This window comes from Gymnoscopelus braueri, assembly GCF_963280865.1.
Source record: "Gymnoscopelus braueri genome assembly, chromosome: 24".
Lineage (NCBI taxonomy): Eukaryota > Metazoa > Chordata > Actinopteri > Myctophiformes > Myctophidae > Gymnoscopelus > Gymnoscopelus braueri.
Genome location: NC_137626.1, coordinates 17,306,303 through 17,322,630, shown reverse-complemented (window position 1 = coordinate 17,322,630; position 16,328 = coordinate 17,306,303). Strand labels below are relative to the sequence as shown.

Below are 16,328 nucleotides of genomic sequence, written 5' to 3'. Positions count from 1 at the left end.
GTGATTTGGGAGAGCAGAGAGTGCAACAAACTAGATACATCATGGAATCAAATTTGTCCACACCATGGCATGCACAATAATAGATTATTTCTTCATCGAGGTGAAAGCATGCTATTTAATTGTCTCTTATTGTAGTCTACTACTGCTACAGTAGGTTATAGATTCCATTATGGAGTAGCCTATTCTTAACCTGACTCTGCCAGATGGGGGCGGTATTGAGTAACTAGTTTCTCAAGACAGCATACATCTGAGATCGCTCAAGGGGTTGCGCTAACGTCGAACCGCTCCCGTTGCGAACCAATCAGCGTGAGCTAAGGGCGGGATATGTGCGAAAACGGATGTGACGCCATATAAAGGCGGCTGTTGTGTTGTAGTTTTTTCACTCGTCAACATGGCCGCTACCATAAGCAACACCGATATGACGATTGATGCTGCAATAACAACAGTTATTTCTCAACTGGACAATATTTCTTCGTTGAAAGAAGAGCAAACAATAGCATTGAAGGCTTTTCTGCGTGGAAAAGATGTATTTGCTCTCCTCCCGACTGGCTTCGGCAAGAGTTTAATTTACCAACTAGCTCCACTGGTAGTGAAAGTACTGGGGACGAAGCCGAAGCCTATATTGATAGTGGTTTCTCCTTTGAGTGCACTCGTAGCAGATCAAATCAAAGAGGCTACGAATCTGGGACTCTATGCTGGGCAACTCGTAGATAATGCAGCACACGCCGCCATCCTCGACGGCCGATGTCAGCTGGTCTTTGGTGGCCCGGAATTGTGGTTACTGGAGGATAAATGGCGTGATATGCTTTCCTCAAAAGTGTATCGTGAAAACCTACTGGGCATTGTCGTCGATGAAGTTCACGTCGCATACAAATGGTAAGCTAAACGCCGTTAAATGGCTGTATAGTGTAATTGTTACACTACACATTACACTGTAATGTTAAACTGTAAAACAGAGCAGCGTGTTTATAAATACGGTTACAGTAGTTCCAAGACGAAGTGTTGTAACATTTGTTTTATTTAGGTCAAACATTCTATTATAAACAATAAGCTAACACACACAAACAGACCAAATGTTAAACACAGATCTTACTGTAACTGTATTGCTGTAATGCAACTATGCACGTTACTGTTGCTGCTACCTAGACTCAATGTAGGATTTCTTTTTCTTTCAACCAGGGGACTGGGAGCAAACGGGAAGCCTGCCTTCAGAGAAGCCTTTTCCAGGCTGAATGAACTAAGATCCCTAGTCAAAGAAGGTGAGTTTTGAAACACAGTAATGCTACATGATTAAATACATGATTAATTAATATCAATCCAGAAAAGGGGCATTGATTGTGTTTGGAAGGGGGGCTGCATTGTGCTGCTACCTGAGGGGGGGGGGGTGATGTTGGGGGGGCTGTTTCTTTTGTGTGTGCATTGGGCTGGCAACCTGCTTGGGTTAATCCCCCTATTTTTAATGTTAGGGGGAGGGGTGTGTTGTGCTGGCAACTTGGGGAGGCGAACTCCACTCTTTAGCCAGGTTAGGGGGAGGGGTGTATACACTACAGAAGCAGGTCATAGAAGTTGGTGCTGTCCAAGTGTAGTTATTTGTCATGTAAAGAAAATGCAGTATGATATCTGGAAATGTCAGTCTTTACCTGAAGCTACCCGATAACATAAATAACCTAATTATTTTGCCTTTATAACGCTCTAGAAAGTGTAGCCTACATGAATTCTTCATTAATGCTTGTTTGCTGATACATGTGCACTTATTGTCTTTCAGGTTTACCTGTGTTAGCGTTGACAGCATCTGCTGATAACAAGAACAGAGGCCGTGTGACCAGGATGCTGAATATGGAGGAGGCAACTCTCGTGACTGTTAGCCCAAACCGGAGAAACATCAGGCTGGGACTGAGTCGGGTTCCTGCCGATAACTTGAACTGTATGGACTGGGTAGTAAAGGAGGTCAAAGATAAGGGTCTATCAATGTCTCCCATCATAATCTATTGCAGAACACTGAAGTCAGTTGGCAGAGTGTTCACCTATCTTAAAGCAGAATTGGGAGAAGATGCTTGGGTTAACAGAGACCGGGATCAGAAGTCTGAGAACCACCTTTTAGGAATCTTCCACAGAAACACACTGTCAAAGTACAAAGACAGAGTTTTGGCCTCCTTTAGTGGAGAGGGAGAGGGGAGCTGCAGAGTGGTTGTTGCAACAATTGCTCTGGGGATGGGCTTGAATTTCCCTAATGTTTCTCATGTTGTAATGTATGGTTTGCCAGAGGATGTTGAAGACATTGTTCAACAAGCTGGAAGGGCTGGCAGAAATGGGTTACAGTCACATGCAATTTTGCTTGCTATAAAAAAAACTGAAAGGGCTGCTCCAGAAGTGAAAGAACTGATACACACTGGCACTAAGAGCTGCTTTAGAAAAGCACTGTACAGTCATTTTGAAAACCAGCCCACAAGTGTAGAGCCAGGGCATGTCTGCTGCAGCTATTGCCACTCTGTATGTTCATGTGCAGGTGAAAATTGTGACGAGCCTATCCCCAAACATGAGGTAATAGAACAAGATGTTGGCATGCAAGGGAAATGTAGAGTGGTAACACAAGAGGACAAATCTCTTATCCGGGAAATGTTAGAGGAGTATATGAGTTGTTTAGAAAAAGACACAGCACATGTCTACACTAGCAAGTCAGCATGTACTGGTTTCAGTGCTGAGCTCATAGATGCAGTAGTAGAACGCTGCACACACATATTTGACTTGTCTTACATTCTTAGAAACCTTCCAGTATTCAGAAAAAAACATGCAAGAGAAATTCTGCTAATCATCAATGAAGTCTTTGGTGACATTGAGGATGTAGAGCCTTCTTCTCAAGAGGATAGCTTCACTGAGCCAGACATCGATTATACAGGGTATTTTGATGAAGATGATGAGGACTTTGAGATGGGAACACAGCACAGCAGCTCAGAGTCGTCTGACGAATAAGCAGTTGACCATTAAAGGCCCTTATAAGACTCAGATTGGTTGTCAACTAAAGCTGTGGAATATTTAGTTGACTGAATGCTCATGATTAAAATTGTTTTGTATGTAATTTGAACATAAGTGATTAAAAGTTTGTCGCTGCAAAAAATCTGTTGTTTATTTTCCAGTTATGCAAATATATCACTTTTAGATTGATGATAACCTTTTATCACAAGACTGGTACTGTATGTCCCTGCTTTCCCCCATGTTCAAATTGATTGTTTCAAATCATTAGGCTAGAGGCATTGATCAGTTTGCCATTTTACACATGGGATTCAACTTTGATACTGTAGAAACATGTTATGACGTAGTTTTAGAAAGTAAACATGAACAAGTGAGGCAAATGAAAATATTTATTTATAAAAAACTAAATGCCATAGTTGCGCATATTCAGGTAGGGGAAAATCCCAACAATATATATAACAGGATTATAAAAACACAACATGCGTAGCCTATATTCAATAGGATCCCAACTAGTCATATCCTTTTCAAGTACCCTTCGTTAAGTGCAAATTCGATATACATATTCTTACATCCTGCAATGTGTGTGAAAGTAATGAGAAAAATAAAGATGCCATGTAATGACAGGCTGTGGCTGCTGGGTTGAAGGACAGCTAGAACTCTAGGCCAAGAGCATTCGGTGGCAGACCTGTCACTCTTGGTTCAATAAAACCCTAAAGTCTAGTTTATAGACGACATACACAGAAATTACCGTTCACATGCGCAAGGCATCTTTATTGGACAAACAAGGGAGATTCACTCTATACTATGTGAATAAAAGAACAGCAAATTAATATTAAAACAATACGACCTGATATATCACGAAGGCAATTCGCTCCACATCTAAGTCTGCATGCAAACAAGCGTTCGGTTGAGCGCCTGGAGAATTCTCAAGTTCTTATCTATTACATTCAGTATATCAACGCTGTGGCTATCAAGGCCTGTCTTCTGACTGCACTCTATAAAGTAAAGGTTGACGGCCCAAGGTTCCACAATGGACCATCAACCCCTCCTTGGGTACGAATTTAGTACCCACAACAACACAAGATTAAAATCTAAACAGTACTTTATAGCAATTATCATCTAGCATAACATATTGCATGTTTTTAAAAAATCAGGTCCCATTTTTCCTATTTGAGTCATGTGAGCCGAGGAAAACCCTTTTCTTTGAAGGGGAAACTCTGAACTAGGCTGGGGCAGTCCCAAACCTACCATCTGGACATGAGCTCTTAATGGGGAAAATCACACAACATTTGTCATTTGATTCCAATAAGTGTATTACTAAACTTAGGGTCCCTCAGTGGGGCACTCCCACTGAGTTTTCCTTTAGAAGCAAGTATTCTAACATGTGTATTATTATTTTCTCTTGTAAAATGTATGCATTTTTGTTTCTTCTTCTCCAATTCCTCTGGTTGAGGTGGTCACTTTTCCGAGCCCGGAGGAGGAGGTTCCGACAGAGCCCAAGACTAGGCCCCCCCCCTCCCCCAACCCATCCAGTGCCATTAACAAATGTACTTGGCACTGAATGAGCTAAGAGACGGAGGTCCCACTCCTGAGCCCCCGGGTCCGTACCCTACTGGGGCCTGAGACCGGAGCCCCCCGTATTATACACAGGGGCCCCAACCCCCAAGCGCCAGTCAGATCCGTACCCTCCTTGAGGTCAAAAGTCGGGGCGTATATATCGTGCAGGGGTGTTCTTCGTCAAGTTCAGCATGGGGGCCCAGGTGGCAATAATGTTTCTGTGGTGTTGATGGGATTCCTCTGTATCTGCTCTCTTATCACTTGTCATGTGCGAAGGGCAACACAGCCTACATTTAATGTGCCTAAAGCTGCCAGGGAGGTCGCTACGATCAGATTACGTCCCCCAACAGTACTGCGGCTGCAGAGGGAGAGAAAAGGGGGGGGGGGGAGACACAAGGGTGCAGGTGTGAGGGAAAAAGAGAAAAACCAATAAAATGGTCATGTTTGTCAATGGAAGACAAAGGCTTTATTCAAGCTGAATATGTTATTAGATGAGGGTAAGTCTATCCACTAAGGTAGTACGGGATTAGTGAATAAAGTGTAAACACGTTTTACTGTTATGATTACATGGATGTTGACATCAAAACTGAACCTTTGATGCAAATATTGTTCAGACGGCATAGTGAAAACAAGGCAACACACGGGGCAGTATGAATAGTGTTGAAATATGAATTGCATACCCCATAGCTGAGTGGTTACTGAGCCCGCCTGGGAAGCCAGAGCCCTTGGTTGACCCAGCCGTAGAGCCGTTACTGCTGTGAAGCTGCAGAGTTGTGCTGGATTGGAGCAGACACTCTTGGGGGAACCATTATGGACGTCGCTACTGCGTATGATTCCAGGCCAGGCAATGTGTCGATGTATGTTTCCTTGAGCAAGACTCTTAACCCCTAATTGCTCCTAGTTGTTCTAGGATGTGTAAAAAGCAGAGGATGAATTTCACCTTTGTGCATATATATACATATAATAATGTGACAAAAATAACACCCCAATGGAGTGGGGACTATACCAGTATTCAATTTTATCTATGCGTGCAAGAGGTGAAACGTTATTTTCGGAATGTTGAAGGAGACTTAGCTCTTGTGTGTTCTTGCCTTGGTAGGACAGGAGAATCATTTTTGCACAGGGCGCAGCGCAGGCCAGCTCTGGACCAGGGGGTGACGACATCGAGGTGCAGCGTGGGTCCTGTGAAGTGTCGGTTTTGAAAAGGTGGAGCAAAACATTTGGAAAATAGTTAACAAGGCTGTTTGATTCAGAATATGTACAGTATATATAAAAAGAGAACACTTTCATTTTTTTTACCCCAACTTGTTCATGTTGGAAAACTGTTCCATGATCTCTCTGGTAGAAAGTTGGTTTTGAAAAGGTGGAGCGGGAGGGAGAGAAAATGAATTCTCCGTTCGCGGTGGTGTCTGTGTCACACACTTTATGTAATCTTAAGTAAGTCTCTGAGTCTGTGAACCTTATGCTGTCATTGTTCAAATAGGGACACCCTTCCACTCCTTCAACTTCGACCTCATCCAACCCCACACCTCGCTGTGCTTCACTTTTGAAAGCAGGTTTCTGTTGAACTTGGGGAAGGCTGTGAACTGTCTGCCTGGTTGGTTTTTGAACAGCTCGGCCTCTCTGAGAACCTCAACAAGTGCTATAATGTCGTCAGTCTGGTCACGGCCATGATGGATGCCGCTGGACTTTGAAACGTCCAGCTCAGTGTCTGTGATGTCCATCATGTCCTTCAGAACCCCAATGGTCTTGCTGATCCTGTCTGCTGATTTCTCTGACATGTTTGGGCCTGTGCGCTTCAGGAACGATTTCAAGAAATTGTTAAGGTGTTCCAGATGCAAATCAAGAGAAATATTCTTGCCCATCCCTCCGCTCCCATTCCAGAACCTGTTCCAGGTCAGACTGTGTGCTAGGCGAGGGGAGAGAGTGGCGTTGACCTGCACGGTCAGCAGGAGTGTACTGTAGGAGTATTGGGTATGGCCATAGGCCTTGTAGAATAGCAATGCTACAGAGTACATCCTCAGTAACCTCTCTCCATCTCCCTCCTTCACTGCATCCTGCATGTTGGACAGCATGAAGCCAAAGCTGAGTCTTGCTTCTGTGTGCTGTCGTTTGTGGTCCACGGAACTAGGCATGACTGGATCTGGCACACCCACTGTAGGTACAGTTAAGCCGTGAATTTTATGCTCGTGGTTCTCCCTGGCCTTGCTGTACTTGTATGTTTTGGGACAACTTGGCATGCGGCATTGGAGCTCCTTCCCCGGTGGAGGACGATCACTGGCACATTGTCTGATACCTTTCACAGTGTCTGAGATGTCATTAAACATGACAAACCGGTCCACAATTTGGGTCACGGCTTTATGCAACCAGGTCCTTTTCACATCTGGTGACCCAGACCTGATGTCCTTGGGGATGAAGTCCTCTGGCACATCTGTTGAGACATATTTAAAAGAACAAGAATTACTATAACGTAGTCGTGGAAGCAATAGAAAAGACAAAAGAGCCATGACATTTAAACTACAATTCCAAAAAGAAATTGAGATGCCCAGGAAATTTGCATCAGCCAAGTGCTGGTGAAATGGGTAAGTTGACGATAGATTTCAAACACAAAAATGATAAAATCTACTATTATAAAATCTACTACAGAGTGTCTGGCGAATAGGAGTTCTATCTGACATGTGTTCACATAAAAAAAGAATAGATATCCTAGTCAAACATTTTCACATTCATAATTGAAATGTTTTGAAAGAATATATAATAATGTGGACAACTACTATGTGACCATAATTAGTGACAATCAATTGTGTACCTGTGACATTGTTCAGTCCAAAGTGCTCCATTGTGGCAGCCAGGAAAAGAGCAGCAGTGTCCTTTTGCACCATCTCTTTATATGCGTTGAACGCAGCATGTGGACCTTTTTTTGCATTGCTGCAACTGCAAAAATATGAGAAGTAAAAAAAGAGGAAGGAGGCAAAGAATAATAACTGCTGATGATGATGATGACATGTAGGGGACCACCAGACAAAATCGTGGTGGCAGGAGTTACTTAACAGGACACACATATATTAGTAAAGTATTACATAATAATACAAGAATTAGTTAATTACTTGTATACCGCTTTGCAAGAATTCAAAGCCGCTATACAGTACAAAATAAGGAGACAATGTTAGTCAAACAGTCGACAAAACATGAGACGGACAGACAGACATCAGTGGATGGGAGAGGAGTTAGACTTGGGGGTATAGAAAAGGCAAGTTTAGGTGGATCTGGGGGACTGGGAGGGTAAGATGGGTTAAAAGTTGTCAGTGAAGTAGGTGAGGGGCTTTATAGTCGATTGAAAGGTTGAAATCACATGAACACAAACACACATAAACATATACAGACAATACAAACACAAACCCGGGTCATCGCTCATCAAGTCAGAAATCATCAGTCGTCAGTTGTCAGTAGTCAGCCCCCCCCCCTCCCCCCAGCAGTACCAAGCCTGAATTCATGTTGGCTGGACTGGATTTCCCCTGGCGGTAGAACAGAGCACAGTAAGTCGTAATGATGAAGTACCAAGCCGGAATTCATGGTGGCTGGAGTTCATCAGTGACAAGAACATCGCTGCAAAAGATTTGGAAAATAGTTAACAAGGCTCTTAGAATCAGAATATGTATACGGTATATAAAAACAGAACAGAAGACTTTGAACATTTCTTTTTTACCTCAACCTGTTCATATTTGAAAACAGTGTCCCATGATCTCTGGCTGAATCCTCCTTGTAAAAGACCAGATGATAGATCTAAAATCCAAATCATTTTGTAGTACAGTAAGCAAACAATTTCATTTAGGAGGAAATATTATTTTCATGATAATTAGCATGATAGCATAGATAAGTGAAGTTAGTCCAAACTTTGTTTTCAGGGGAAGTGGTACAGTAATTGGCTGCTAGTCCATACTGTTGTGAATAAACAGTTTGAGGTCAAACATTGAGTGAGTTCACCCACCTCAAACAGGTTCCGGATTGCATGCCAATCCTCAAACTTGAAGACAAGGCCTTCCAGTCTGTCTTCCCTGCTCTCTCCTTCTGCAAAGGACAACTGGATGTTCCGACTGTTCCCCTCTGTCAGTCTGTCTCCACCTACAAACACACTTTCCAGTCCATGTGGGTCCTTTGGCACATACCTACATGACACATCAAATAGACTTACTAGCTTTATCAAAACCCTTCCCTTCAGATGCATATGCAAGTAAAAATATATATTTTCCTTAGTTCAAAACTAAATAAGGCCTGTGGGGCACATGCAGCATGTAATAAAGCCCCTGCACTCAACAATATTGGTGTCTATGACATGCAAAGTTGGGCAATTGTGCGATGTCAATCCGGTAATTCCATGATGTGATTGCGATGACTAGTGTAAGAAAATCACTAATTTGGCAAGTTCAAGTGTCACTTTTTGATAAGCAATGGCCGCTGAAATGCACAAACACTGACTCTTTTTTTTGCATGCCGTGGAATTGACAAACTGCACGAATACAAACATTGTGTTTCATACATTCCAAGACAAGCCATACTTACTCATTCTGGAGGTGCTGTAAAACGTCAACCAAGTCCCCAGTTTTGTTCTCATCTTTGAACAGAAGTCCAAGAGGATGCTATGAAGGAAGAATATATGGATTATAATAGCATAATGTTTTTAGTTTATAACCTATGCCAGTAAACAAGTTATTACTTGCTCAACTTAAAAAGTTAACTCAATGGTACAACTGACAGTTGTAGTGTACGTCATTTAATACTTACGTGAGTGGAGGCCTCTGACATTGTGTCTGAATATTGGTGAGGGATGTGTCTAGCCACTACAGAAGATAATGGCTTGAAAGCCTCCAGGTACTTGGTCAGAATGCGGCTCCCTAGGACAACAAACTCTCGTCGCATATGGGCTTGGATCTCAGGACCAGGAAGGGAGTTCCCAATGTCATAGTCCATAATTGGCTGAGTTGGCTTGTCCCTGCTGAGATGGGTTATGGACACTCTGTCTTCTACAGCCATGTGGTGAACCCAGTGGATAGATTTGTTCGCTTGGCTAGTAGACTGCTGGTGTGGGCGGATGAAGAAATCCAGATTGTCAAATATGATGGAATATGTGGATGGTGGTGTTGGTTGTGATGGTCCTAGCGGCAAGACACTGCCGGATAGATTTGTGCCATCGCCAGTCCCTTGATCAGTCTGTGAAGTGCCGCTGGGGAGTACAGCACCTCCCTGTGCATCGATGGTGTTCTCCATGGTGCTTTGGGTGGTTTCATCTGTATAACACACACACACACACACACACAGACAAAAAATGTTAACACATAAAAGGACTCATAAAATTAAAGGTTAAAACACTAATGCAGCGACAAAATAAACAACGATCAACAAAAAGAATGGCCCTTCTAACCTGACACGACAGACAGATCAAAGCTGAGGATAGCTTCATCAAGCTTCTGGATCGCTGTGTCACTCAATGGGCTGGTTTCAGGAGTTCCATCTGCAGCCATAGCACCTCCACCTTCAGCAGTGTCTGTGAGGCTGACTTGCTCAACTCTGTCGGCAGTGTCTGGGTTCCCGAAGATTTCACTGGCTACTTTCAGTATGTGAAATTCTTCGCCGCAGGTGTTTGCCAATTCGGTAAGCTTTTTCACAGCGTTGGTGTGTGTTGTGGTTATACCCAGTTTGCTAAGCCTTTTAAAAACTGCCTTCTTTGCCCCTCCATACTGTAGAACACTGTCCACATAATAAGCAAAGGCTGATAATCGTGGTTCCCTTCCTCTAAGAGCTATTGCAGCAGCAGCACAGGTGACATGGGGAGACTGTTTGGTGAGTTGATTAAATATAGAAAATATGAATGGTGACATAGACTGGAGATCTGACAGCAACTTGGCGAATGAAAATTCCTTCAAATCATCTGCCGATGACCGCCACAACATAAAACCCTGGGATGGACTACACAGTTTTTTGCTCTCATCCTCTATTAATTGTAGGACATTGTTCTTAAGTTCTCCAAACAGTTCTTGGTGTCTGACAATCAGATTGGCTGCTGTTGTCCAATTTTCCTTGGTGAGGTGTTCGACAATGCCTGCGGTGTTGTTGTCACACACTATTGTTCTACCCCTGATAGTAACCTGAAAGAAAAACAAAGGGGTTTATTATTAAATAATCATAAGTGTGACTATGCATTTTTAAATATAATGGATCATGATTATTGGCCTAATACGTGCTCACTTAAAAGGAATTATAATCCTTTTTTGTTACTCTTAATGCACTGAGACAGAAAACTGCTACAAACCATGACAACAAAGCTGAACAGAGGCAAACATAAATATTTGCTACTATGCACAGATATATATATATACAGTACAGTATATAAAAATCCAGTATCAGTATATAAACTGTGCAAATAAGACAATATTGCAGCATGCAAAGATGCTGGAATAAATATGCAATTTATTTGTGTTCAATTAGTTTAAATTATACACAAAAGAGGTAGGTGGTAAGTTAAGGTAAGTCCCACTGTGTATTAGAATGTCGATTGGTTAGGGAGAATGGCTGTTTGGTGTTACAGGTTTATTTCACATGTATTGTTTCTGACACCATGTGACTCATTTAAGTCTGTTTATCCAACACCCTTCCCTAACATCTGCCTGTTTAACAACCACCCTCCCCCCTCTGTAGGTAAGGTTGGAGGGAGGATGGGCTGTGAGATGTTAAGGGAGATTAGACCCCGCCAGATAACAAAGATAAATGATGTCACATTATAGTAGTACCAGCCAAATATTATCTCCATGGAGAGGGAATATTAGCTAATGACAGCCTGCCTAGTCACATTTCCTTTGAAAAGTCATTAACCAGTGTAGTATATTTTAAAAGTTGTGAGTTACCAGGCCTGCTTGGAAGAGATTTGTGAAGTAAGTGAGAACAGACAGTGAAGCAGGATTTGGGGGACAGCCCCCCAGCCTGCTGTAAAATGAGACCCTTTCTAATCTCTTGCCCTGAGCCAAGTGTGCTTATCAGATCAACAGAAGAAAGGCCCTTTGTCCCTATTGTCAAGATAGAACAGACTTCCAGCCTTCTAGAGCAGTGGTTCTCAACCTGTGGGTCGGGACCCCCAGGGCTGTCCCCACATGATTTGGGGGGGGTCCCCAAACGACAGTGCAAGTGACAATTTATAACTTTCAAGACTTTTTAATACCTATTTTTGTTTTACCATTACTGCATCAAAAGTATTCAACAAACTATACTATAAAAACTGGTCAAACATTGGCCAAATTGTCAAATTATATAAGAAAGACGCAAAACATTGAAAATAGCCGATCTACAAGATCACAAGTTATGAGCTTGTAGATCAGCTATTTTCACAATATTTATCTGGGGGGTCCCCAGTTCAAATATGATTATTTTGGGGGGTCACGGCCTGAAAAGGTTGAGAAGCACTGTTCTATAGAGTCATACATTTTAAGATGGTTCTATTTTTAAATGAACGGATACAGAATGAGATGAGAATATGAATACATGAAAACCCAGTGTATTAGTGTACACTGGATACTCAGCAGATGTATACAATTTTAACTGGCAATGCAGCTGGATTAGCGCGAGTTGGCAGCATTAGGTTAGACACAATTAGAAATAGTTTCACAATATGAACTGACCTCCAATAGGCTTCGCCGTACGGGCATCCCAGTTGTTGGTTTAGACAGCCGACGAGATGGGGTCGTTGTCGGGGAGTCAGCTGGAGCAGTCGTTGTAGGGGTGCGAGATGGGGTGACCCGAGATGGAGTGCGCGCTGGGGTGCGAGCTTTTTTACTCTTCCGTGGTGTTTTAGAAGGCGTAGGTTCCCTGTACCGTTTATCTGTCCTCGCGGATCCAGATGCCTCAGGTGACGTCGGTGTTTCTACTGTAGCGGTAGCCGTTTCTGGAGGTCTTCTGTCCTTGTCCTCTTTTTCCCAGCGCCTTAAAATGGAAAAATCGTCTTCCATTCTTTGAAGCAAGCGAATACATGACCTACACATCCGACACGATACGGAGGGGTCTTTAAACAGTGTTAAACCTAACGCTATCAGGCGTTCGTTAATACTTGTTTCGTCAGGCTTAGTAGGCTTATCAAATATCTTCCTTGTATTCGTTAAAATACCTTTTATGCGCAGATTCGTGTTACAAAAACGGCAAAAATCTCCGAGCTCCATGATAACTTTTCTTTTGCAACTTCTTGAGAGTTCTTGTTGTTGTGGTGGGTGAAATACTGGACTACGATGTTGACTTCCTGGTGTCGCGCCTACCATACGTCACGTAGACACGTCAATATGATTGGTTGTGTTTGCACGCCCACACGGTGATAGACAGACGGTCCCATCCAATCATCTACCAAGTATCTTGAAAAAAAGGAACAGCCCCTTCATCGAATTGGCTCCCGAGAGCCCAGATCCAAATAAGCTGAGAAACAATTGTGACGAAAGCTTTTTGGATCTGGAAGCGTCAGGTTAGCCTATTCTACCTACTGGTAGAATGACATTTTTGCCAGCAATTGTGTAATTCTGTGATGGATTCTGATCAGTGGGGTTCATTACACTGCAATGAACCTAAAAAAAGATTATCTTGTGTGCAAAGATATTTGACTTTTTTGGCCTGGGGGAGGTGCTAGAGGAAGGGCGACCGAGTCACTCAAATGATTAGGGTCCATCCTCCGCGGACCATGATGGTGCACAGCGAATTTCATGGCAATTCAGCCAGTAGTTTTTTTAGATATCTTGTTTGGGACCAAAGTGTTGAACGGGACCGATCAATGCCTTAGCTCTGTCACTAATAAGGTTAACCTCCTATGCTCCATATAGACATGTATTACATTGAAAATAGCCTATCTACAAGCTCACGACGTGTCGCGTCAGATCGTGCAGATTGGCTATTTTCCCTTTTCTTCGAACATTTAAGAGAAAATAATAACCAGGTTGAAAGTTGCTCAAATATATCGTTCTCCTTTCATGTCTAAAAGTTATGGCAGTAGCCAATGTGTTTGTCAGTTTGTGTCAGTTTTCTATCTTGGCAGGTTTGAAAGCGTCCATACCTCACTCCTGTCTTGGCCGCTTCGCCGCTCCAGATTTGCATTGATCCTTGGGCCTCCGATCAATAATAATTAGAAAAGCATTTAATGACTTTGTGAACTTCTCACCCCCAATGTTACATCATAGCACAGTGAAGGGACTTGCTGGTGAAAGGGGCATATGCAAACCCTCGGGTGATTTTGCAGTCTGTTTTCCATTTCAGGTTAAAAAACGACAACAGATTAAAAACATGGCAGGCTAGTAAGCAATGCAGCTGCAGCTCATAAAATTTATAATAGGTGTGATCGATGTTGGTGTGCTCAGAGCCATGGGTGTACCAATGTGCAAGCATTGGCCAAGTGTTTTAACCCATTAAGACCTGAAGCCGTTTCTACATGTCTCCTAAATGTCAACAGTATTCTGAAAAACGTATGTTTCTATATCAGTGGTGCTCAATCTTTTTCATGTCAAGGACCCCCAAAATTATATGTATTTGGCTGCGGACCCTAATCAAAATATCTTGTTCCAGGGACCCCCAGAAGCAAAGATTTGAGTTAAAAATGTTCGCTTTAAAAATATATATATTCAAAGATTTGCACACATTTTCACGATTTTTCAAAAATAGCAGATCTACAAGCTCGTAGCGCGGCACTCGGTGCCGCGCTATGAGCTTGTAGATCTGCTATTTTTGAATAGCCCAAAGTGTAAAATAATGCTTTTTAGCTCAAATCTAAAAATGACACAGTTCCAGGTCTTAATGGGTTAAACAAAGAGGGGCAATAACTCTGCAAAACACAGCAATTTCCGGATCATGCCCAGTGTTCGCCACGGAATAGGGACGCTAGGGCCCATGTGGTTAAGTGGTGGGGTCATAGTATAGCCAGCTGTCTGGAGTGTTCACAGGTTTACAGCAGCCTCTTAAAGAAAGGCGAGATGTGGTCCCCCCACGGCTGTGCATTAATTATTGGCAAGGCTGTTACAGTCAAGTGCTTTGCGGTGAGCAATACGCTTTTTTTGATGCACGGCATTCATCAAGGAAATTCTTTATTAAATATCTGCGCATATCCCAGCCTTTCACATTGCACTTTACACTGATTAGTGGTGTCATTAACTATCGCGTTCATGTTTTCATAAATAGTATTTGCATTATTTCTGCCTGTGTTGCGAAGTCTCTGTTAAGTTGGATTACAAATTAAAGTAGCCTTTTTTTTCTACTTCAGAATCCACCACTTACAAAACAAAAAGTTAATATTTGCATTAACCTCTAATATTATAGGCAAAATAAAATATATTCAACTTGTAGGTTAACGGCATACAATAAATGGTGGTATAAGTCTACACAATAGCCTGCAATGGATCAATACAAGAAGTGTTACTGTGAAATTAACATTCCTCTGCAAGACAAAAACATTCCCCACCTGTGCTGCCTAAGCCAGACTAATTATAACAGACTGCAGAGACGGAGCAATGTGTTGATGCATGATTGTGTTATCATCCCAGGTTAATATGTTCTGTGTCATTACAGCGTGGTTTAATTTCCTTGAACAATCTGAGTCTCTGGAAAAAAGTAGCTCCCAGAGTGCCATGACATCTATGATAACTTCTGTCTTAGATCAATAAAGATACACAGCAACACTATGCATATAAATATCTTTGCTTATGCGCGACATTGGTTAGTCTCTAAAGCAGGGGTCTTCAACGTTTTTCAGTCCAAGGACCCCCTAGCTGAGAGGCAGATGAAGCAGGGACCCCCACTACATAATATACAATTGTGTTGCAGATTAAACTTTTTCGTAGATTTCATAGATAGTTGGTTCCATGCTAATGTGTATTTTCAGATAGTTGAACCCTCAACATTTAGTCAGCTTGACCAATGGCTCTGTACTTGGTCTGCTCTTTTTCCACTCTACACCAAATCTCCGAAAATAGCCGATCTACAAGCTCACAACGCGTTGTGAGCTTGTAGATCTGCTATTTTCGGCTAATGTTCCCCTCGACACAAAGATTTGGCGGACCCCCTGTACTAACTCTGAGGACCCCCTAGGGGTCCCGGATCCTCTGTTGAAGACCCCTGCTCTAAAGTGATAATTTGGTTGGGAGTGTTGTTGGTGTTATTTTTTGATGGGTTTCTATCTGCATACATACAGGCCAGAGTTTCCTCATCTGTTCCTGCATCATTACATTTAGATGAGGCTTATTGGGGTGTTATTCATCCAATAATTTGCAAAAATGAATAATAATCTTGAAGCTTATCGTGCAGATTTGCATTCAGAAACGGGTCCTAATGCGATGCCAAACTATCAATGCTGGCACTGATTGTGTTTGTGTGAGTCCGTTCTCAGCCACAGCTGATGTCCACTTGAACACAAAATGCTGAGTCTAAATTCCCATGTGATGAAGATGGTGTCCTGTTATCATTACCGGATCACTCCTAAAATGTAACGTGTTCATTTTTTCATTTTCTTTGTAGGCCTAGTAGTAGTTTCAATAGCAAGAGTAGTAGTAGTAATACACTGTATGCCTATTAACCCATTAAGACCTGGAACGCATCTGTGTCATTTTTAGATTTCTTTGGGCTATTCAAAAATAGCAGATATACAAGATCATAGCGCGGCACCGAGTGCCGCACTATGAGCTTTTAGATCTGCTATTTTTGGAAATAAATCGTGAAAATGTGTGCAAATCTTATTTTTTATTTATTTTTTTTAACTAAATTCTTTGCTTCTGGTGGTCCCTGGAACAAAATGT

The 16,328-nt window shown here is 42.3% G+C and overlaps 2 protein-coding genes and 1 long non-coding RNA gene across 4 annotated transcripts; 1 reads left to right on the top strand and 2 right to left on the bottom strand.

Annotated features, from left to right (window-relative positions):
- The first annotated feature begins 215 nt into the window (after nucleotides 1–215).
- LOC308080673 (putative ATP-dependent DNA helicase Q1) lies at nucleotides 216–3,032 on the top strand. Its single transcript, XM_080422594.1, has 3 exons — nucleotides 216–876; nucleotides 1,180–1,259; nucleotides 1,766–3,032. The coding sequence occupies exons 1-3, from the start codon at nucleotides 392–394 to the stop codon at nucleotides 2,968–2,970; spliced, it is 1,770 nt and encodes a 589-aa protein (XP_080278720.1). The 5' UTR covers nucleotides 216–391; the 3' UTR covers nucleotides 2,971–3,032.
- Nucleotides 3,033–3,714: 682 nt separating this feature from the next.
- LOC308080661 lies at nucleotides 3,715–6,282 on the bottom strand. Its single transcript, XR_013932719.1, has 4 exons — nucleotides 5,827–6,282; nucleotides 5,619–5,709; nucleotides 5,208–5,433; nucleotides 3,715–4,885 (listed from the first exon to the last, which is right to left on the bottom strand). It is a non-coding gene; the product is annotated as an uncharacterized lncRNA (long non-coding RNA).
- Nucleotides 6,283–6,314: 32 nt separating this feature from the next.
- On the bottom strand, nucleotides 6,315–12,777 carry LOC308080660 (uncharacterized protein). 2 transcript variants are annotated; one of them, XM_080422582.1, is made up of 9 exons: nucleotides 12,195–12,777; nucleotides 9,947–10,670; nucleotides 9,310–9,812; nucleotides 9,088–9,164; nucleotides 8,516–8,693; nucleotides 8,234–8,310; nucleotides 8,007–8,133; nucleotides 7,337–7,461; nucleotides 6,315–6,958 (listed from the first exon to the last, which is right to left on the bottom strand). In XM_080422582.1, exons 1-7 carry the CDS (start codon nucleotides 12,726–12,728, stop codon nucleotides 8,097–8,099), a joined length of 2,130 nt encoding a protein of 709 aa, XP_080278708.1. In that variant the 5' UTR covers nucleotides 12,729–12,777; the 3' UTR covers nucleotides 6,315–6,958; nucleotides 7,337–7,461; nucleotides 8,007–8,096. The 2 variants fall into 2 exon arrangements, with proteins under 2 accessions (XP_080278708.1, XP_080278709.1); XM_080422583.1 differs by having other exon boundaries at nucleotides 8,086–8,133.
- Nucleotides 12,778–16,328: the final 3,551 nt, after the last annotated feature.